At 45.5% G+C, this 22,928-nt stretch overlaps 1 protein-coding gene across 1 annotated transcript; it reads left to right on the forward strand.

Moving 5' to 3' along the window:
* Positions 1 to 16,094: 16,094 nt before the first annotated feature.
* Kctd14 (potassium channel tetramerization domain containing 14) lies at positions 16,095 to 21,767 on the forward strand. Its single transcript, XM_051148968.1, has 2 exons — positions 16,095 to 16,338; positions 21,117 to 21,767. The coding sequence occupies exons 1-2, from the start codon at positions 16,189 to 16,191 to the stop codon at positions 21,762 to 21,764; spliced, it is 798 nt and encodes a 265-aa protein (XP_051004925.1). The 5' UTR covers positions 16,095 to 16,188; the 3' UTR covers positions 21,765 to 21,767.
* Positions 21,768 to 22,928: the final 1,161 nt, after the last annotated feature.

Consider the following 22,928-nt stretch of genomic DNA (forward strand, 5'->3'; position numbering starts at 1 on the left):
ATAATATTCAAAATATATTGTCACGCTGTTTCAGATCACTGAAAAGCTGGTTCTGGGGATGGGGATTTGTCCTTCCTTTCTCAGACCCATGCACACTTGTCTCAAAGTTTCCTCCAAAGCCCCTATCCTGGGTCAGGCTGGCCCACTCCCTCTGTGATAGGGAAAAGAAAAACAACAAAACAACCCAGAAAAAGGCTTTGTGCACTTAAAAACAGCTAAGATAAAAAAGATGTCTGTGAGCTGGGCAGTGGTGGCACATGCCTTTAATCCCAGCACTCAGAAGGTAGAGGCAGGTGAATTGCTGTGAGTTCAAGGCCAGCCTGGTCTACACAGTAAGGCCTGGACAGCCAAGGCTACACAGAGAAACCCTGTCTCGAAAAAAAAAAAGTTGCCTCTGTAATCAAGTGTCTTAGCCCTGAGCATCTCTCTGGGTTTCTCCATCCCAGGGTCATCCATGTCTCTGAGGCTCTTGTTGACAGGTAAACTATCTCCCTCTTGGGACCCATAAAACCTCGGTGCAGGAGCTTTTAAAAAACTGTAAAATTCTAAGCAGAGAGAAAGTTTTCTTCAAACTCACAGTAAAAAAGGTTCAGGAAAGTATGTATATAGTAATCTTAATTTGCCCATTTGACACTTGTTTAGAAAAATAAAAGCAAAAGAAACAGTGAGGAGGTATTCAAAGTTCCCATGGTTATAACATATGAGGTTCTATGTTTCAGTAAAACTGGCTAAACGTATTTTGGATACGGATAAATTTTGTCACAGGAGGCCTGAGAACATTAGACAACGTTTATGGAGGAGGGGACTTCAGGATGAGATACATTTGATGATTGACATCTATAAATTTCAAAGACAATAAGGGTCTATTCATGGCAACAAAACCCAACTTATGTCTCAACACTTCTTTTTAAGATTTATTTTTTATGTATACAGTGTTCTGCCTACACACCAGAAGAGGCACAGGATCTCATTACAGATGGTTGTGAGCCTCCATGTGGTTGGTGGGAATTGAACTCATGACCTTTGGAAAATCAGTTAGTGCTCTTAACCTCTGAGCCATCTCTCCAGCCCCATGTCTCATCACTTTTGCGTTTGCTAACATTGTTAAGCTTTTGGAGAAACACTAAGTCATAACAAAAACTGTAATAAATTCTTCGGAATGTCTCCTTATGAAAACAAAGCTTAAGCAGTTCTCTCTGCAACTTTATTCTTTGTGATAAATTAAGCTTCTTAATAAAAAATGTCTATTAAGTCAATTTAGATCTTGTGAAAATACACTATGAAAAGGATCAGGAGAATAAGGTTCCCCGTTTCTCTATGGATTACATTTGATATCTAAAGCTTATTTTGATACTAAAAGAGCCTCAGTTAAAAAAAATTGTAAATTTAGCTGGGCATGGTGGCACACGCCTTTAATCCCAGCAGTTGGGGAGGCAGAGGCAGGCAGATAGCTGTGAGTTCGAGGCCAGCCTGGTCTACAAAGTGAGTCTAGGACAGCCAAGGCTACACAGAGAAACCTTGTCTCAGAAAAATAAAAACAAACAAAAAATTGTAAATTTAAATCTTAATAATAATAATAATAATAATAATAATAATAATAATAATAATGCCTTACGAATCTGTTCAGGTTATCAAGGGCTGTTTTTCACAAAGTATTTTATTCTAATGGATTCCATTAACATACTTCCTAAAGATGAATCAAGGCTACATTTTTATATGTATAATGAACAATCCAATTGTATTATTAAGACATTGTTACATTTTATTCTGCAATTCCTTGCATTTTTAAATCTCTCTTTGTAAATAGGAGTGGCTGACGGTGTCTGTCGGGGGCGAGGACTTCTGTGGCTATGTAGCCCTTGTGTAGCTTTGGAATCAAGATGTGCTTAAGTAAATAAGAACGAGGAAGCTATTATGTGCCACAAGAAGTAAAATGCATGAGAATTAAAAAATAAAAATAAAGCTCAAAATCTTAACATGGATAAATTACCTTAAATTATAAAATTCTAATCTTATGAGCGTTACTAATTTAATGTAAACTGTTAAAACATGGGTAACTAAGATATAAAATGATCACTCATCTTATAAATAATTAAATGTCTTTAACATGGAATTGTATTAAAGAATTTATTTTTAATTCTATCTTTAATTCATTAAAAAGAATTTTTGTCATGCTAAATACAAATGTAATTCGTTTTCAGAGACAAAGGAGGGAGAGACCAAGTTATATCTCCCATTATACAGTCTTCTGGATATGTTGTGGAAGTTCCCTAAAGCAAGTAACTCAAAACAAATTTATAGTAAACGTAACTTTTAATGTAAAACAATATTCAAAATTAATTTTTAAAACTGGTTATGGAAATTTAAATCCCCAAGTGAAATGGGTTAAATTCGTCCTTGCACGGCAGGACAGACCCATGTGCAAGGAGCCCAGACCCCGTTAGAGTAAGTTGCACTCTAGCCTCGTCGCATTTGGAGGTGGGGATCACCACGACCTTTCTTCCCTTTGGGCTCCTGGTGACATTAGCCATAATGCTTCATACAGGGCTGACTTAACCCAGTGGCTCCCCAGGACTGGATTCTGATGCAAAGTTCTACTAGCTCTGCTGTATCTAAAAATAATACGTTCGAGGAAAAAAAAAACCTGATTTCTTTAATAAGTTATGCCTGACTATGCATGTAACAGCTGGTCCTCATAAGTAATAAAAAGGCCAACAGTCCTATTTCCATGGCTGGTTTGATTGGAGTCCATGCCATGGCTGACAGCCTTCCTCACAGGCCCTGAAAGGCCTCTCATCCATCGCCTCCAAAGTCTAGTGATTGGGGTCCTCCTTAATTAACGATTGTTAGATGTTGTAAAACAGCAGCCAGCCTTTGTCAAATCAATGACCCTAAGGGCCCAGCACTTGCTTCTGCATAAAAATCAAAGATCCAAAAGTAACTAAAAGAAGCGCGGGGTGGCGGGGGGGGGCTGTTATGCTCTGGGGAGGGGGTATACTCTCACCACAAGACTCTATCATCTTATGTCTCCTCAGGAGCTTTTCAGCCCTCAGCTCCTTGAAGTATCATGACTTCCTATGGACGTGACCACACCCAGATGCGTGACCAAATATCTACCGGATTGGTAACCAGAACGAATGGCGCCAGGTTCCCCTGCCTACACCCGACAATAACGTTCCTCTAGTTTTTGCATTTAAGAAACTGTACCCTTGAGCTGTGGTAGTGAAAATTCTCTGGGGGTAAGAACCTGTTCTCAGCCGCCGGCTAATGAAGCACTCTAATTTGGCCCTGTATTTGTGGTGGTCTGCAGCTCTCTCGCCCGCACTACAACAGTAGGCTGCTATGTGGGTGTTGGGAATCGAACCTGGGTCCTCTGGAAGAGCAGAGAGTGCTCTTAATCGATGAGCCACCACAGACAGGTTTCTATGGCAGGGCTTCTTAAACTTTTTTCACTTGTGACTCTTTCCTACCCAAGGCATTTTTACATGATCCTGAGTGTGCAAAGATATAAAATAGGTATAAAAATAAACATTTATTACTAATAAACATGAAGAATTTTTTTTCAAATTTATTTTGTGTGTTTGTGGACAGGTGTGCCATGACATGCATGTGGAGGCCAGAGGACAGCTTTTAGGGGTCAGTTCTTCAGGGGATCAAACTCAGGGCATTAGTGTTGAAGATAAGCACCTTTATCTACTGCCCAAACACGCTTATCTCGCCCAGGCGTGGTGGCGCACACCTTTAATCCCAGCACTCAGGAGGCAGAGGCAGGTGGATCGTTGTGAGTTCGAGGCCAGCCTGGTCTACAAAGCAGGTCTAGGACAGCCAAGGCTACACAGAGGGACCCTGTCTCGAAAAAACAAAACAAAAGCAACAAAAAGCCAAACACGTTTATTTCAAAGTAATTATTTGTTGTGCATATAATTTTACTGTTCATTAAAGATAAAAACAGATTTTCAAACCAATGAGATAGATTTGATTGTTTATTTTTATGCAAAGAATTAAATCATGGCTAAATTTTGATGTTGTAGGCTACAGAACCCTGCCAACATTTTTCAGTTGATTGCTATTTTGGTTTTATAATTGTTGGTGCTGAGAATGCCACTTTGCATAAATATATATGCAAAAGTCTGTTTAGAGTCATTTCTGAAATTGTTAGAAATTCTGTTTTAGCCGGGCGAGGTGGCACATGCCTTTAATCCCATCACTTGGGAGGCAGAGGCAGGCGGATCGCTGTGAGTTCGAGGCCAGCCTGGTCTATAAAGTGAGTCCAGGGCAGCCAAAGCTACACAGAGAAACCCTGTCTTGAAAAACCAAAAAAAAGAAAAAAAAAAGAAAAAAAGAAAAAAAGAAATTCTGTCTTAATCCCCCCATTTTGAGAGGCCTAGCTAGGAAGGTTTCAAATTGGAGATCAGCCTGGGCCACACAGTAAGACCTTATCTTAAAAACAAGCAAACAGACAAGCAAAAACAAAAACAAAAACAAAACAAGCATTGCTTAGCATCCCAGAAACTCATTTGAGAGGCAAAGCTTTTTATTTTATTTTCATTCTTTGTGTGTGAATCTATGCCTGTATAAGATGTGTGTTTCTCTTTATGTGCACAGATGTGCCACGTCAGATGACAACCTCCTACCTTGTTTGAATCAGTCTTTTTGTCCACTGTTGTGTATGCTTGCAAGTGTCTGAGGAATTCTCCTATTTCTGCCTCCTATCTCTCTGCAGGAGTGTGAGAATGCACACCAGCACCACATGCAGGTTTCATGGGGTCTGGGGATCCAAACTTAGGTCTCCAGACCTCAAGGGAAGCATTTCCCCCACTGAAACATCTCTCTAGGCCAAGGCAATGATTCTGGTTTTTTGAGACAGTCTTTTTTTTTTTTTTTAAAAACATTTATTTATTTATCTATTTATTACGTACACAGTGTTCTGCCTGCATATACACCTGCACACCAGAAGAGGGCACTGGATCTCATTATAGATGCCTGTGAGCCACCATGCAATTGCTGGGAATTGAACTCAGGACCCCTGGAAGAACAGACAGTGCTCTTAACCACTGAGCCATCTCTCCAGCTCCTTTTGAGACAGTCTTGCATAGCTCAAGCTGGCCTTGAACTTACTAAGTAGCCATGGAAGACCTCAAGCTCCTGGCCCTCCTGCCTCGGTCTCCAAAGTGCTAGGATTACAGCATTAAGTCAGCATGCCTTGTTGGGCTTTCTAAAGAGGACAGTGCAGTGTTACAGTTATTTTTATAAAACAGTGTTTCTATTACTTTCTCTCTTAACCTGGCTATGATACAAACAATTGTGACTCTTTTATATTTGTTTAAAAATAAGCTTCATGCCTGGCGGTGGTCATGCAGGCCTTTAATCCCAGCACTTGGGAGGCAGAAGCAGGTGGATCTCTGTGAGTTCGAGGCCAGCCTGGTCTACAAAGTGAGTCCAGGACAGCCAAGGCTACACAGAGAGACCCTGTCTTGAAAAACCAAAACCAAAACCAAACCAAACCAAACCAAAAACAAACAAACAAAAAAAAAAGCTTCACAACACAATCTTGAGCAGTGTCTTAACCTCTGTTATCCTGACTCCACCTTTGCCACAATCCCCAGGTTATTTGTGTTTTAGTTCTTTCCTTGCTCCAGCCTAATCTTTATGTTTTTGTTGTTTGGTTTGGTTTGGTTTTTCTGTGAGACAGGGTTTCTCTGTGTACCCTTGGCTGTTAGCTGTCCTGGACTCACTTTGTAGACCAGGCTGGCCTCGAACTCACAGCAATCTGCCAGCTTCTGCCTCCCAAGCGCTGGGATTAAAGGCGTGAGCCACCACACCTGGCCAGTTTAATCTTTTTAATCTCTTGTGCACCTCTGCCTGCAGAATCTCCTACTTTCTCTTCTAACTCCTCCTCCTCTAGCTGGCAGGAAGTCCAACCCTATTCTCTCTCCTGCTCAGCGATTGGCTTAAACTGCTTTATTAGCATACCCGGAACATCTGGGGAGCAGTGTTTACACAACATTGAGCCAGAAATCAGAATTTAAACTACACAATAACCTTTGCCTACAGTGCAGGGTCTGGGAGCCAGAGGAGAAGGAAAAGCAAGACCCCCAGCAGCAGCTTGGGCTGATGTACATGTCTAAGGACTTAGCAGAAATTCCTTTGTTGTTTGTTTGTTTGTTTGTTTGTTTTGTTTTGTTTTTAATCATTGGAATTTGGTAAACTGGCCTGCATGTTGAACTCGGGGTCTCAGGAGCACCATGCCCAGGACCTGGGGTTTAAGTCCGCCTCTGGGAACTTGGTGAGTAGTTTGCTCATAGAACAGCACTGCAAAGAGAGTGGAGACTCCCTACCGGCCACAGATAGGGTGGAATTGGGCCCAGAGTCTAAGAGCAAACAGAGGAGAGATGGCTTCCTGGCTGGGCTGGAGAGTTTGTGCTTGAGATGGTCTGGGAGTGGCTGGCTACAGGAGAGTGTTCACAGTAGACAGTATTTGCTCACCAAGTTTCTATTTGTCCAAGAATGATTCACATGAGTCCCACTGGCCAGACTTTCCTCTTATACTCTGGTCAACTCTTGAGTGAGGGACAGAAGGAATGAAAATGTTTGTGACAATAGAGGGGCCCATATTTGAAGTCCAGATCAGGGCTGTGTGACTTTGAGAAAAATCACACTTCCTCTCTGGCTTCAGTAGTTTTCTTGTCAATAAAATGGGATAAGGACCATTTTAGTTACTGCTCTATCGCTGTGAAGAGACACTGTGACCGTGGGAACTCTTGTGAACCGTGTAACTGGGGGATTGTTTACAGTTGTAGAGGTTAGGCTAAAATCATCATGTTGGGAAGCAGACAGACATGGCACTGGAAAGGTAGTCATGAGCTTTATGTCCTGACTTGTAGGAAACAGGGAGGGAGGGAGGGAGGGAGGGAGGGAGGCTGGGCCTCATGGGAGCTTTTGATCATTGGTGTTTTTCCTGCATGTGCGAGGGTGTCAGGTCCCGTGGAACTGGAGTTACAGACATGTGTGAGCTGCCATGTGGGTTCTGGGAGTCACACTCAAGTCCTCTGGAAGAGCAATCAGTCCTCTCAACTGCTGAGCCATCTTTCCAGGCCCTTTGTGTGGGCTTTTGAAACCTCAAAGCCCACTTTACCTACTTCTTTATTCAACAAATATCCCAAAATCATACCCAGACTGCCTCCCTCAGGGAGACAGGTGTGAGTCCTCCACACCAAGACTGCCTCCCTCAGGGAGACAGGTGTGAGTCTTCCATATCCAGACTGCCTCCCTCAGGGAGACAGGTGTGAGTCCTCCACACCCAGACTGCCTCCCTCAGGGAGACAGGTGTGAGTCCTCCTACTCTCCCACCTCCATGGTCTCTCCTTTGGCTGCCTTGCTTACAAATAAACTTCCTTTCCAAAAGCTCATCACAGTGATTGGCTTGCTTTGTGATGCATAAAATGGTCCAGGTTCATAACGGGAATGCTTTTTTCTTTAGATTTATTTTATGGATTTGTTGCAAAGATTAAATAAGATAATCCATGTGAAAAGATAAAATAAAAGATAATGTCTGTGAAACAAAGGTTATCTCTTGTCAACACTCTGGGCCTCTTAAGTTCTCCTTGCAAGAGGAGTTCTTATGTAAACTGGTGAACTAGGAGTATCCCTGGCCTCCAGCCACAGTCCCTGTTTTTCTAGTCAAGGCTAAATTGACCAAGCTATTAAATGCCTTTAGTGCTGGTGACTGAACCCAGGTCTTAGCACATGCTAAGCAGGCGCTCTATCACTGAGTTACACCCTTTACCCAAAGACTCTAGTACCTGCTTTTCCTGGCTAGATCTGGCACCTTTGGACAAGAAGCGCAGAGTCAGATTGTGTTGGTGCACATCTTTAATTCCAGCACTGGGGAGGTGGAGGCAGGCAGATGTCTGAGTTCAAGGCCAGCCTGGCCTAGGACAGCCAGGACTACACAGAGAAACCCTGTCTCAAAAACCAAAATAGAAGAAGAAGAAGAAGAAGAAGAAGAAGAAGAAGAAGAAGAAGAAGAAGAAGAAGAAGAAGAAGAAGAAGAAGAGAAAAAGAAAAAGGAGGAGGAGGAGGAGGGGGAGAAGAAACAGTAGCTGTTGCTCAGTCATTCATTCTATCTATGTGGGTGCCTGCCTGTGCCTAGACATTGACAGTACATAATCCCCCAGATTCTATATGAGTATCAAGCAAAGAATGTGAGGCTTCCAGAAGAGAGAGGGGGAAAGAGGGAAATTTGGGAGGTAGATGAATGAACAAATGCTACAGTGCATGCTCAGAGGTGAGAGGATAATGTTGTGGACTTGGCTCTTTCTTTCCACCTTTATGTGAGTTTCAGGGATTGAACTCAGTTTGCCAGGCTTGCTAGCACAGAGGTTCCTAGAGTTAAAAAGATATGTATAGATCATAGTAAAGAATTCCCAGGAGGGGTGGGTGGAGAGTAGGTGGGATTTCCTGGGAGAATAGAGGACACACTGACTGATGTGGCAGCGATTAACAGAGACACTGCATGATGCAAGTTCATATATAGTTTCTCCTAACAGAGACTGCATCAGCCAAAAAACGATCAAAAGAGATGCCTGTGTTTCTCCATATTCCTCCACAGACTTGGTCTTCTTAGTCCCTCAGGGCTCAGTGTCCTGTGCACCCCCCCCCCACCCCCCCCACACTCTGCTTTTCCATCTAGCTCCTTTTCCCTTTTGAAACGTCACCTCCCAGAAGTCCTCACTGCCCCCGCCCCCAGCCGTCCACCATTGAATGAAATCACAGGCTGTGTGCTGAAGTGATTGGTAGATTTACAACCCATAAGGTAAAGCCACAGGTCACAAGGGTTGCACAGAGAAGCTAAGACACGATTTTACTGTGCGCTGCAGTCTTGCTTATAAGAGAGTCTCAGAAAATTGCATGTTTGTGTCTGGAGAAGGAGTGCAGTCACGCTTAAAGGTCATGTACACTTAGGCATGGTACATTGCGGTCTGAACACTCTTACTTGAAATGTCTCTATATAGAAGTGATGCCGGCTCTTTGTAGGCAGCTCTCTTGACTCCCAGAGCCCAGTGTGAGGGGGGCCCTGCTCTTCCCGTGTCTCCTCACTTTTCTCTGTCTTTCTGTTCTGCCTCAGCAGACACTCAGGTCCATGTGCTCTTCTTTCAAAGTAGATAGATGTGTGGCAGCGCACCTGTAACCTCGGTACTTGGGACAGAAGCGGGAGACCCAAGTGTTCAAAGTCAGCCTGTGTTGTGTGAAACCTTGATTCAAAAAGAAGAAAGAAAAAGAAAAGAAAAGGGGGGTGGGCAAAAGTGTCCCAGCACCCACGAGGCAGAAGCAGGTGGAGCTCTGTGAGTTTAAGACCAGCCTGGTCAACATAGTATGATCCAGGACAGCCAGGGCTATATAAACTTAAAAAAAAAAAAAATTAAAACCAGATGTGGTGACACAAGTTTGTAATCCCAGGGGCAGGAGGAACACAAATTCAAGTTCATTCTCAGCTACATTGGAAAGTTCAAGGCTAGCCAGGGCTAAAGACTCTATCTTAAAAAGAAAGAAAGAAAGAAAGAAAAAAGGAGGAGTAATAAGAGGAGGAAGAGGGGGAGAAGGACTAATGGTGGCCAGATGTGTGGTAGGCACCGTAATCCAAGTGCTCAGAAGAGACTTGCAAATCTGAGCTAACACGGTTACATAAAAAGTGAGACCCTGACTAAAAAAGGTAATAATTGCTACCAGTACGTTTCTGAAGATTAAATGGGATACAACGGTCCAAATTTCCTGGCACAACGGCAAGATGACCTGGTCAGAGCCTGAAGCATTCATTCCCTATGGGCCACTGCTCGAACTACTATGGCACCGAGGGGACGGAAAGGGGTAGCCATGGGTTGGCAGGGACGTGTCCTTGTGTGGGGCTCACAAAGAGAGCTTTGTGTGGGAGTGGTGGACAGGATGCCTCACGGGACATTTGGGCTCAAAGCTGCCAAGGCTGCGCTGGGCATTTTGCCACAGGTAGCTTTCTGAGGGCCCTTTCATCTGAGTCCCAGCTGCCACTTGACTGGCTGGCATGAAGCCCATCTGCTTGCGGGAGCGGAGTGGGAGCGGGGTGGGGGCTGGCAGCTTTGTCTCAGGAGGAAGGACAAAGGGCTGGGGGTCGGTGGTAGGAGGGCAGAAGGGAGCAGCGCTTGTCCTCAGAAGAACGAGGCCAGAGGGAAAGAAAATCCAGTCTTAGACAAGAACAAGGAGCATTTTGAATTCTTTTGTGGCCACAGCACGAAGCAGGATGAGATTACGAGGGTCCTTTCAGATAATGCCCAACCTCTACCCTACTACAGATAGAAAATGAGACCCGGGAGACAGGGACTGGCCCAAGGTAACTGAGGACACATGGCAGAGCCAGAGCTAACCTCTGGTCTCTTGTTTGCTTCTGACTCTGAAAGAGGCCTAAGGATCAAAACAATGGAGGTGCCCTTCCCTCATTTGAACCATGAGGGTCAAATGTGCTAATGAACACAAAAGGGCGGTGGGGGGCGGGGAACCACGGAAATTCGTCTTCAAAGCTCAGTCTGAGTTTTCTAGGCAGAGGAAAGGGCCGTCCCGCAAAAGGAGTGCGGGCTGTTTCAGGACATCTGGGCTGAGGGAGACAGAAGATAGAGCCAAAAGCGGTTACTCAGAATGTGGAGCCCTCCATTTTGGGTTGAAGGTCTTTGGGGACCGCTGCTTTCCTGGGGAGCCATCCCAGTCTATGCCGTTAATTCCTCTGGGAGTCCAACTGCAGAAAGCGTGTAAAGCCGGGAAGCATGAGCTGAGGAGATCATAGGCCTCTCCACACGGCTTCCACCCTTTTGCAGAATGATGGTGTTTGAGGCACGTGGCTTGCCCGGGACTGTGGTTTGGATATGATGTGAGCATGCACCCCAAAGTTCCATGTGTTGGAAACTTCGTACTCAGGGTGGTGATGTCAGCAAGGGGTGAGCCTTTAAAAGGTAGGATCTCTTTGTAGGAGGTTGTTATTGTCCCCTCACTGGTCTCTCTCTGGGTTTTAGTATAAAATGTTCTCTCTCCCTCTCTCTCACACCTTGATGTCACACACCATAATGTGACTCAACAGGGACATATGATCTTTTAGCCTCCAAAACTGTAAGCTGAATAAATCTCTTTTCCTTATAAAACACCTAACTTCAGGAATTTGGCTATAGTGACGACAAAAAAAAAAAAAAAAAAAAAAAAAAAAAAAAGATCCAATACAGTCTGATACAAAGCAGTTAATTCTGTGTGGTCAAGAGAGAGGACTATTCAGAGAGAAAAGTCGTTGTCTTAGTTACTTTTCTACTGCTTTAAGTTCTCTGGCAAAGGCAAGTTAAGAGAGAAAGGGTTTATTAAGCACACAGCTAAGGTCATAGTCTGTAATAGTGGGGAGGTCACAGTGACAGGAGCACATCCTCACTCATGATCAGCTGGTTTCTCAATTTTATGCAGTAGAAGACCCCTTGCCTAGGGGATGGTGCCGCCCACAGTGGGTGATCTTCTTACGTCGATGTAATTAAGATACTCATCCACAAAGCTGGGCGTGGTGGTGCACGCCTTTAATCCCAGCACTCGGGAGGCAGAGGCAGGCGGATCACTGTGAGTTCGAGGCCAACCTGGTCTACAAAGGGAGTCCAGGACAGCCAAGGCTACACAGAGAGACTCTGTCTCAAAAAGCCAAAAAAAAAAAAAAAAAAAAAAAAAAAAAGAAAAGATACTCATCCACAGACAGGTCAAGAGGCCAATTCTAAGGTCATCCCACTGTCTTCCCAGCTGACCATACTATAGTCATGGTATTCAGACTTGGTTCTGAAAATGGCCTCCTATGTGGTCTTCGTTTAATGTCTTCAAGCTTCAGTTCCTGTGCCCATAGAATATCTCTAGATACTTATTTGTAGGTGTTACATGAGAGACAGAGCTCAGCAGCCTGGCGTGGTGGCACACACCTGTAATCCAGCACTCAGGGAGGCAGAGGCAGGCAGATCTCTGTGAGTTCCAGACCAGCCTGGTCTACAAAATGAGTCCAGCAGAGAAACCCTGTCTCAAAAACAAAACAAAATAAAATGAGAGAGAGAGAGAGAGAGAGAGAGAGAGAGAGAGAGAGAGAGAGAGAGAGAGAGAGAGAGAGAGGTTGTTCAAGCTGGGCATAGTGGCATAAACCTCTGATCCCAGCACTCAGGAGGCAGAGGCAGGTGGAACTCTTTGAGTTTGAGGCCAGCCTGGCCTCCATAGTGAGTTCCAGGACAGCCAAGACTACATAGACCTTGTCTCAAAAAACAACAAAAAAACAGAACAACAAACAACTAAATCAAGCAACAAACCACCACCACCAAAACAACAGAAAAGCAGTGTTCAACACACGCTCGTTTTCTTTCTCTTTCTCCCCTTCACTTATACAACCCTCTACAAAATGATCTAATCAGGTCTCTCTCAAGCAAACATCTTCCTGCAGCAAGACCAAGCTTACATGCCACCACTTTTCTGAAGCCTCACATTTAAAAGCCTTATATTTGTCTTGTAGTGTTGCTTTTTTTTATTTACCCTTTTACTGTAATTAATATCAATGCAAAGGTGTATAAACAAAAACAACAAAAACAAAAAGAAAGGGGAGAGGGTCTCTACATTCCTATACCCAACCGACTGAATGACTGTTAGTACTAGTTTCTTTCTTTCTTTCTTTTTTTTTTTTCAAGACAGGGTTTCTCTGTGTAGCCTTGGCTGTACTGGACTCACTTTGTAGACCAGGCTAGCCTCGAACTCACAGCGATCCTCCTGCCTCTGCCTCCTGAGTGCTGGGATTAAAGGCGTGTGCCACCACCTCCCGGCTAAGCACTAGTTTCTATTACCGTGGTAAATACTATGACCAAAAGCGGCATGGGGAGGAATGTCTTCATTTGGCTTACCTATCCCATATTACAGTCCACTGAGGGAAGCCACCGCAGGAATTCAAAGCAGAGAGCTGGAAGCAGGAACTGCAGCCAAAGTCACGGAGGAACACTGCTCATATTCATTTAATTTTAATTGGTTTGCTCCCCTGGGCTTGCCCAATTTGCTTTCTTATACATCCTAGGACCACCTGTCCAGGGATAGTACTTCCCACAGTGGACTGGGGTCTTCCACATTAATCGTCAATAAAGAAACACTCCGCACACACGAGGTTGTCTACAGGCCAATGTGAGGGAGGCATTTTCTCAGTTAAGGTCCCGCTTTCCACACTGTCTTTCATATAATATGCTGATACACACAGATATTGACTTGCCCAAGAGATGGCTTGCTGTGTTTATTATGGTTTTCACCGGTGTGTCCCCACTATATCACTGCTGTAATACTTACTATCTTATTATTTTTAACTGTGTGTGTGCATGTTTGTGGGCTGCATGTATATAAGTATGGGCAATCACATGTGTATGCATGTGTGTAAAGGCTAGAAGGAAACCTCTGATGTCATCCTCAGGAATGGTGCCTGCCTTTGCGAAGGGTCTCTCACTGGCCTGGAGGTCATCACTTAGGCTAGATTGGCAGGCCAGTGAGCCCCAGGGATTCTCCTGTATCTATTTCCTCAGCTCCAGGGTTATAAACTTGTACCACTATACTAAGTTGTTGATTTGGGGGGGGGTTGATATTTTGTGTTGCTTTTTTGTTTGTTTGTTTGCTTCTGTTTTTGCTTTTGCGGCATGGTCTTACTATATAGCCCTGGCTGGCCTGGAACTCATTATGCAGAAGAGGCTGGCCTCAGTCTCACAGGGCTCCCCAGCCTCTGCCTCCTCGGTGCTGAGACTACCATAGTGCTGCAGCACCACACCCAGCCAGCCTGAGTATTTTGATGGCTTCTTTGGGGTGGAATTCAAGTTCCCATGCTTGCAAAGCTTGCACTCTGTGAACTGAGACATCTCTCCAGGCCTACTTTTTCTCCTTTTCTTTTCTTTCTTTCTTTTTTTTTTTTTCCTTTGTTTGTTTTGGGACAGGTTCTTGTGTCTCCCAAGTTGGCCTAAAATTTGCCTTGACCTTCTGACCATCTATTCTTTCTGCCTCTACCTCCCAAGTTCTGGGATCACAGGGATGTGTGCACAGGTGTGTGTGTGTGGGAGGGCATCAGATGCCCTGGAGCTGCAGTTAACAGGTAGTTGTGAACATCCTGATGTGGGTGCTGGGAACCAAACTCTAGTCCTCTCAAAGAACAGCGAGCAATCTTGACTGCTGAGCCATCTCTCCAAACGCTATCTCTTTTTACAGACGTGTGCACTGTATGGCACAGACAGACGGCGATCTGGTCACCTACTAACTACCTCAGTTTGCTAACACAAACAGATCAGTGGTGAATACATTCACTCACATACCCCTTCTGAAAGGTGTCCCCCCCCCCCCGTTGGATGGATTTCCAAAAGTGGAGTTCTTTTCTTTTTTGTAGAGATGGTCATATTAATATCTAAAGTTAACAGCAGTTTACATTCCAGCCCAGCAGGATAGGAGCACCTGTTTTCTTGCATCTCTACCATCTCAGGCATTTTGCTCTTATATTTTCCAAATTTATGGATTAAAAATAGTACACACCATGCCAGGCCTGGTACTGCACACCTGCAATCCCAGCACTCAGGGAGGCAGAGACAGGCAGATTGCTGTGAGTTCGAGGCCAGGCTGGTCTACAAAGTGAGTCCAGGACAGCCAAGGCTATACAGAGAAACCCTGTCTCGAAAAACAAGACAACAACAACAAAAATAGTACACACCATTGCTCCTTCAGCTGTGCTCATTTACCTTCTAAGCTGCAGTAATGATTTATTTCAGCTACTTTAGCTTTTTAATTTTTAGTGTTTCTATTTGTATTTAAAAAAAATCTCCCTGGTCTTTTAAAAAAATATTTTCTTTTTTCTTTCTTTTTTTTTTTTGCTGGGCATAGTGGCGCACGCCTTTAATCCCAGCACTCGGGAGGCAGAGGCAGGCGGATCGTTGTGAGTTCAAGGCCAGCCTGGTCTACAAAGTGAGTCTAGGAAAGCCGAGGCTACACAGAGAAACCTTGTCTCAAAAAACAAAACACCAACAACAACAAAAAAAAATTAAAAAAAAATTTTTTTTATCTTCTTGTTATTTACTCATGTTTAGGTTTCTGTTTGCTTTTGGTTTTATAGATGTGTGGCTAGGACTCAGGACTCTACCACTGAGACATGCCTGCGGCCCAATTTACTCATGTTTAAAATGCCCTCTTTTATTTATTTAATGACCTTAAATAAGCTTACACTGTATGCCCAACCGTCTCAATATCTAAGGGACTGTGCATTTTTCCGTTGACTTTTCTTCACGGTGCCTTGGTTTGTGGTTTTGGACTGTGAGTTTGTTTGATGGCCTGCTTGCAATCTGTGTAAATCCTTTGAAACTTGGTTTGATTATACTTTCATTCAGGGATGGGTTTTGTTTTCTCCTTCCTTCCTTCCTTTCTTCCTCTTCCTTCCTTTCTAGCTTCCTTCCTTCCTTCCGTGTGTGTGTGTGTGTGTGTGTGTGTGTGTATGTGTTTTGCTGGGGGTCAAACCAAGACTGTATACATGCTAAGCTAGTGTGCTACCACTGAGCTGGGCCCCAGTCTCAGGATCCCTTTTCTTGACCCAGTGTGTGATTGCATTGCCTACTCAGTTTCCTTTGAGTTAGATTTCTGGTTGTTGTCTCTGCTGATGACCATCCTGGGCTCTAGACCTAGCTGTGCTCCCTCCTGTAGTGTCAATAATTTTAGAGAAGATTTTTCTCACACAGAACTAAAGAAAGAACCAGGCAAGTTTCACAGCATTCGCCTTTGAGTGACAGCTTTTTCTCTTCTAATTTACCATTTTATAGTCTCTGCTCTGACAGCCTACCCTCCGGGACCCCCAGGATTTGTCTCCTAGTACCCCAACCCTGAGAAGTTATAGGTTACCAGACGTTGATGACAGCCCAAAGAACCCATGAGGTCCGCTCAACATTTCAGGGCACCTCCTTAGTCCAGCTAAATAAACAGGAACTAAAAGTATTTTACAAAAGAGGCAAGAGGGAGGTACTGGCATAGGGTTCCTCTGGGGGCGGAGAGTCACGAGCCTTTCAGGGTCGAGAAAGTTATCTACACGTGGCAAGACTGTGTTCCCTGCCCATAAGTTATACACTCACGGCAAGCTGTGCAGTTAGTGCGAGCTGTTCCTGTCCCGCCAGGATGAGCCTGCCCGGAAACCAATTCAAGCTGCCCAACCAGGTGTGTCCACCCGCAAACCAGATCAAGGAGCACAGTCAAGACTCTCAGACCGTAAACCAACCCAAGGAGTACGGCCAGGCGCCCCGGGTGGTGTGCCCTGACCCTGACGCAGTAAGTGCACCCCTGCGCCGCTCTGGTTGTCCTGAACGCCCCACCCCCACACCTGCCGCAAGCTTCCCTAGCTCCGGGTCTATTTTCCGTCTTCCACCCTCCAGTCATCCCTCACCCCCACCTCCACCCCTAACCCCAGAAAAGGATTCTTTTATGCCTGTCAGTAAACTCCTTTGATTCCAGTGCTTCCGGCTCCACCTAGCTCTGTGCAGTCTCTCTTTCGCTTTTTCTTCCCTGGCTCTTGCTCTCTCTCTTCACTTAGTCTTTAGTTTTAGTTCCTGGGTGTGTCCCCGTTGAAAGCCTCTGGCTGGGTGCAGTCCCGGGAGTGGAGATGGAAGTGGCTACTTAGGTCAGTCCCTCTGCGCTGCCATCTGGCAGAGGTAGTCTGTTCAAATCCTCCCTTGACTCCCACATTGGCCTTCTCTCAGATCGGCTGAGAAGACTTTGGGAGTGCAAGCCGGGTTTACTGTGAAAACCCAGAACACACACCAGGGGGAAAAGAAGAGAGAAAGATTAACTGAAGTTAACGAGACTAGCACTGGAGCTTTTCTCAAAATAATTCTAGACCTCAAGAAGGAAATATTGGGAAGACTGTAATGTCCAAACAGGAAAGCGCATTCTCAGTTTTAGTTCATAGATGACATACTCAAAATATTTAAAGAGGCCAGTTAGGCCCAGGATGTGGCTCAGCAGTAGAGGCCGCTTTATAGCACTCAGCACTCAGAAGGACCTAGACTCAATCCCCAGCACTGCCCCAAACCAGAATAACAAGTAACAATAGTCATCTATAACTGAACCCTACCGCACACACCTACAGTCCTGCTTTGGCATCTGGAGCCTGTCTTTAAAAAAAAAAAAAAAAAAAGGAAAGATGGCTAACGTGAATTCTTTTGGGACATGTTCAACTTTGAATTATAATGAACCAAGTTTACAATGAGCTGCCTAAAAGAGTAAATTAGAAAACTCAATGGAATTTCTCCAGAGTTTTAGTTTAAATTAAAGAAAGGACAGGCTGGAGAGATGGTTCAGTGGTTAAGAGCCCTGCCTGCTCTTCCAAAGGACCTGGGTTCAATTCCTGGCACCCACATGGCAGCTCAAGGTCAAGATCTGACACGCTCACACAAGTGCACATAAATTAAAATTAAATAAAATATTTTAAAAAGAGAAAGGACAACATTGAAGGTGTGTTAAGTGGGTGGCACGTCCCCCCTAGAGGTGCCTGCCTCACTCAGCAACTAACAGTAAGTGTGGGTACACTTTGAGAGCATAAAATCCTAATTCTCATCAGGATTGGTGCCTTCCTCAAGAGCAGGAGAGAAAGCAGCTCCCATGGTAGGGAAAGTGGCTCGGTCCAATGAGTATGTCATTGTTGGCCGTTCTCAAAGCTACCTGCCTAGTGTCCAGGTGCTCCGCATTCAGGGCGGTCCATCTTCCCTGCTCAAGAAGAAGTGCTTGAGTGAGTTCCTGGGCAAAGGTCATCCATGGAGCTATTACTGAGCTCGATATCAGGTAGGGCAAGATCTGTGCTTATCAGAATACCAGCTTCTCCCATGGATCGGCGTCTGGGGTGAACTTCACTCAATATAAGAGGTATTTATTGAGCATCTGTGGTGTGCCGGCCCAGGCCTGCTAGTGGGTGCTGGTCATGTGACTATGGACCAGGAGTAGTGTCCCCTTTCAAACCTCGCAGGCTAATGGAGGATGAACAAACAGGATTCCAAGGGAGCAGCTACTGTCATAGTGTCAATCTAGGATCATGAGACTACCCATCTGGAAGGGACCTTGGGGAACTAGCTTGAAGGACAGTAGACTTGACAAACATCATGATACCTGCCTTTAATCCCAGCAGTTGGGAGGCAGAGGCAGGTGGATCTCTGAGTTCAAGGCCAGCCTGGTCTACAGAGTGAATTCCAGACAGCCAGGATTGCTCAGAAACCCTGTCTTAAAAAAAAAAAAAAAAAAAAAAAAAGGCAGGGCTGGGGGTGGGGTAGGGTGGAGAAGAAGAAAGATGGGTAAGGTGAGCTGTAAGAGACTGAAGTCCTGGAAGCCGAGGGCCCCAACCTGCCCGGGATGGAGGGAGGGGTGCAGCTGGTGATTTTGTTCTTTGTTTGCTAAGGGCCAAGCAGCAGGCCTGTTTGCAAAGAGCCTTGGAAGCCTCAAGAAATAGCAAAGAGTCATTCAAGTGTTTAGTGCAGGAAATGAGAGACTCAGGTTTGCTTCGGAGAAAAAGGACTCTGGTTTCAATGTACAGAATGGATCAAAAAGCAGGTGAGCAATCACGAAGCTTACCAGAGAGAACTGCCAGGTCTCAGTGGTAAGTGTGTGAGGAGACAGAAAAGAAGGAGAAGCCACGTTATCCTAGGCTTCTGGCTCAGCTAAAATGGGAAGCAAAAGGAGAGGTCAGAGTTGGGGATGAGAAAGAGATTTTTTAATTTTATTTTATTTATTGCATATGAGTGCTTTACAGAAGAGGGCAGCAGATCTCACTATGGATGGTTGTGAGCCACCATGTGGTTGCTGGGAATTGAACTCAGGACCTCTTGAAGAGCAGATGGCGCTCTTAACCACTAAGCCATCTCTCCAGCCCCTAGAGAGAGAGAGAGAGAGAGAGATCTTGAGGGGCCTAGAGGACATCTGAATGGAGATGTCACATATTAACTCAGCCGTGGGTCATCTAAGGAAACGTATGAGCTTTGAGCAGAGCAGGGTAAGATGTGTAGGGACCCTTCTGCCTGAACTCGGTGAGAGGGGAGTCAGGTCCATCCTGTATCTTCTTAGACATGACACCCCAGCAGGTTCCCCTAAGAGGCAAAGTCTCTTCCAACCACAGCCTTTCCCACCCTCCCAGGAATGTGTTGGCAGGGCGGCTGGTAGCAAAGGTGAGAAGGGGCCACACGGAAGAGCGGGCCTTCCTCCAGAGAACGGAAAGGGAGTTCATCTTGCTAGAAACACACTGGACAGTGTTTACGGATGAGACAGGATAGCTAGCATTTGCACTGAGGTTGGGAACTTTGGGGGGAAAGAAATAAAAAAGGAGCAAAACTAGGAAGCTTGAGAACAGGGCTGAGGTCTTATTTGATGATAAACAAAAGACGTGGGCACAGGGCGTTCGAGTAGGAAACTATTGGGGTTTTTTTGTTGTTGTTTGTTTTGTTTTGTTTTGTTTTGTTTTTTGAAGCTTGGTTTTATTGTACAGCCCAGGCTGGCATTGAGTTCGTGATCCTCCTGCGTGCTGGCTTATGTTTGTGCCACCACAGCTAGCTAGGAAACTGGTTTCTGTAAACTAGCTTCAGAAAGGACTTTGGAAGTAGCTGGGCAGAGTAGACTTTGAGAGCTGGGAGGACTTAAGAGTTCTCTATGTCCAGTTTGCTTCCCCCTCTCACAGACGCGGAAGCTTAAGGTAGAGAAAGATAGTGAACTTCCTTCCCCAGGCAGAGAGCTAACTGTAGTTGCACTGAGGCGTGAGGCAAGAGGTGGGTGGTGGGCGTGGCCAGAACACCCACCCTAGCCATGAGTTAGACTGATGGATTGGGCATCTAATTCGAGCTGCCCTTCAGTGCTTCCTAGCTCTCTGAATCTTTTCACATGGTTTCCTTCATCTGTCATATGAAGACACTGAGAGGACTTAGGAGCTGTGTTTCAGAGGAATACAAACACCTACATATTGATTTATTCAAGGGTTAGTCTATAGCTGCTAGATTAACTGTCTGCTTTAGAGAGGTGACCTCATCATTAACCAAACAGCCTTGTCAAGGGCCTTGAAGTTTAGGGGAGGCAGAAGGACACAGGTTCTGAGCTTATTTTCCTCAGCTGTATGGTCTGGCTCCTTCTTTTCCTCTGCTCTCTCCTCTCTAAATAGCAGAAATGGCCCCTGCAGTACTTGTTGCCATGGCAACTCAGTGCTCTGCACTCCCCTCCCCAGCAGCTTGGTTACCTTTGGCTGTCTTAATTCCAGTATAACACTTAAATCTTAAGAGGCAATGCCACAGACAGGTTGATGTGTGTGTGTGTGTGTGTGTGTGTGTGTGTGTGTGTGTGTGTGTATACACATATTTATAATTATTTTTATTTTATGTACATTGGTGTTTTGCCTGCACGTATGTCTGTGTGAGGGTGTCAGATCCCCTGGAACAGGAGATAACAGACAGTTGTGAGGTGCCATGTGGGTGCTGGGAATTGAACCCAGGTCCTCTGAAAGAGCAGTCAATGCTGTTAACGCCTGAGCCATCCATCTCTCCATCCCCCACCGACAGGCTGAAAATGAGGTCTCACCTACATCAAACTGAAGGACTGTCCCCGTCACTGGTCCCGCACTGACTTGTGCTTGAATCTTCAGATTAGAAATCCAGACTTGGGCTGGAGAGATGGCTTAGAGGTTATGAGCACTGACTGCTCTTCCAGAGGTCCTGAGTTCAATTCCCAGCAACAACATGGTGGCTCACAACCGTCTGTAAAGTGATGTCATGCCCTCTCTGGCCTGCAGGTGTCTATGCAGGCAGAGCACTATATACTAATAGATCAAAGGGTCCTTCTTCCTTGCTGGGAAATAATAAATACATCTTGAAAGAAAGAAGGAAAGAAAGAAAGAAAGAAAGAAGGAAAGAAATCCAGACTTAACCTTTATCGCTGCACAGAGTTGCTGTGGGTCTTTTGCTTGCTTGTTTGTTTGTTTGTTTGTTTGTAGCAGCAGACAGCACATCCTCTAATAAGTTGTAAGTTGTAGCTGTGTGTGTCCTGGAGGTGGTGGTGTTGGTTCACTCTGCTGTTTATGTCTGCAGGTTGTGGAGCTGAACGTAGGTGGCCAGTTCTACACCACCACCATGGGCACCCTGATGAAACATCCGGGCTCAAAGTTTTCAGAGATATTATCCAAGTCAGCTAGACACCAGAGAGATGCACAGGGCCGCTTCTTTGTTGATCGGCCTGGCACCCATTTTGGGCTTCTCTTGGACTACCTACGCACCGGGCAGGTGCCCACAGAGTTCATTCCTGAGGTATACCGTGAGGCTAAGTTCTACCAAATCCACCTTCTGGTCAAGATCTTGGAAGATACACCACAGATCTTTGGCGAACAAGTGGCTCGAATGCAGTTCTTGTCGGGAGTGCCAAACTACAGAGAGAACCTGGAGGTCCTGCTGCGTCTGGCTCGGGCAGAGGCCGTGGCGATGCGCTCCTCCAAGGTGATGGTGTGTGTGGCGCGCACGGAGGAGGAGAGTGCCAAGTGTGTGGAGCCTTTGCATATCTTGGAGGCCAAAAAGACACCCGTCGTCAAATTTGGGCCCTGGAAGGCAGGCCCTGTGACAGAGGACTTCTTGTACTGCCTGGAGAAGGACATTAGAGACCAGGGGTATAAGGTGACCTCGCACAGGTACCTGAATAGGGACCCACACTCCTGCTTCTGGGTATTCAGCTTCATCTGGTGGTGATCCCCAGGGACAGAGGGGCAGGGGTGGGCGGGAGGGGCGGCTGTGGTGGGACTCTGTGAAATCGGCTGCCATCAAACTCCATGTTCTAAAGCCGAGCCTGTGGTAGTTCCAGCACTTGGGAGGCTGAGACAAGAAGATGGCCATTGGGTTTGAGGTCGGCCTCGGCTATAGGTGGAGACCCTATTGAAATGGTCCAGGGGAGGTCAGGCTGCCCTAACTCCACACCTGCTCCACTCTGGAACCACATCCTGCTTGACAGAAAACAAAGTAGGGCTTCTCCCATCTTTTGAGACATAAAGCTTGTCAAATGCTTAACAGATCCAAGGGTCTTCCTTTCTTGCCTGAAAATAATCCTGAAGTAAAACTCCCCTAGCTTGGACCTAGTGTGAGGTACTGTGGGTTTTGTCTTTATAAACTCTGTAGTGCTTAACTTCGGGACCAAGAGTTCTTTGTGGCAGGAGTCTGATGTCAGCCACCAGATTAAATAAAGGACTCTTATCTGGCCTTGTGTTTGTGGTGGTTTGTAGCTTTCTCCAGTGAACTGTAACAGTATCTTTAAAATAGTAGGCCTTGCTGGGAAGTGGTGGCACACATCTTTAATACACACACACACACACACACACACACACACACACACACACACACACACACACACACACACACACACACGAAAGAAACAACATGGGGCTGAAAGGATGGCTCAGCAGATGAAAGCTTTTGCAGAAGGCCTGAGTTCACTTCCCAACAACCTGGCACAGTGGTTTACAACTGCTCATAACCTCAGCTCCAGAGGATCCAACGCCCTCTTCTGGCCTCCATGGGCAACTACATGCTCATGCACATACCCTCTGTCTTAGGTTTTTCTATTGTTGCTGTGAAACGCCGTAACCAAAAAGCAAGTTGGGCAGGAAAGGGTTTATTTGGATTACACTTTCAGATCATAGTCCTGCATAAGGAAGTCAGGATGGGAACCCAAGCAGGGCAGAAATGTGCAGGCAGGAGCTGATGCAGAGACCATGGAGGGATGCTGCTTACTGGCCTACATCATATGGCTTGCTCCACCTACTTTTTTGTAGAACGTAGGACCACCAGCCCGCAGAAAGCACCACCCACAATGGGCTGGGCCCTCCTCCATCAATATGTAATCAAGAAAATGCCTCACAG

The sequence above is a fragment of the Acomys russatus genome, chromosome 7 (genome assembly GCF_903995435.1).
Source record: "Acomys russatus chromosome 7, mAcoRus1.1, whole genome shotgun sequence".
In the NCBI taxonomy this organism is placed as follows: Eukaryota; Metazoa; Chordata; class Mammalia; order Rodentia; family Muridae; genus Acomys; species Acomys russatus.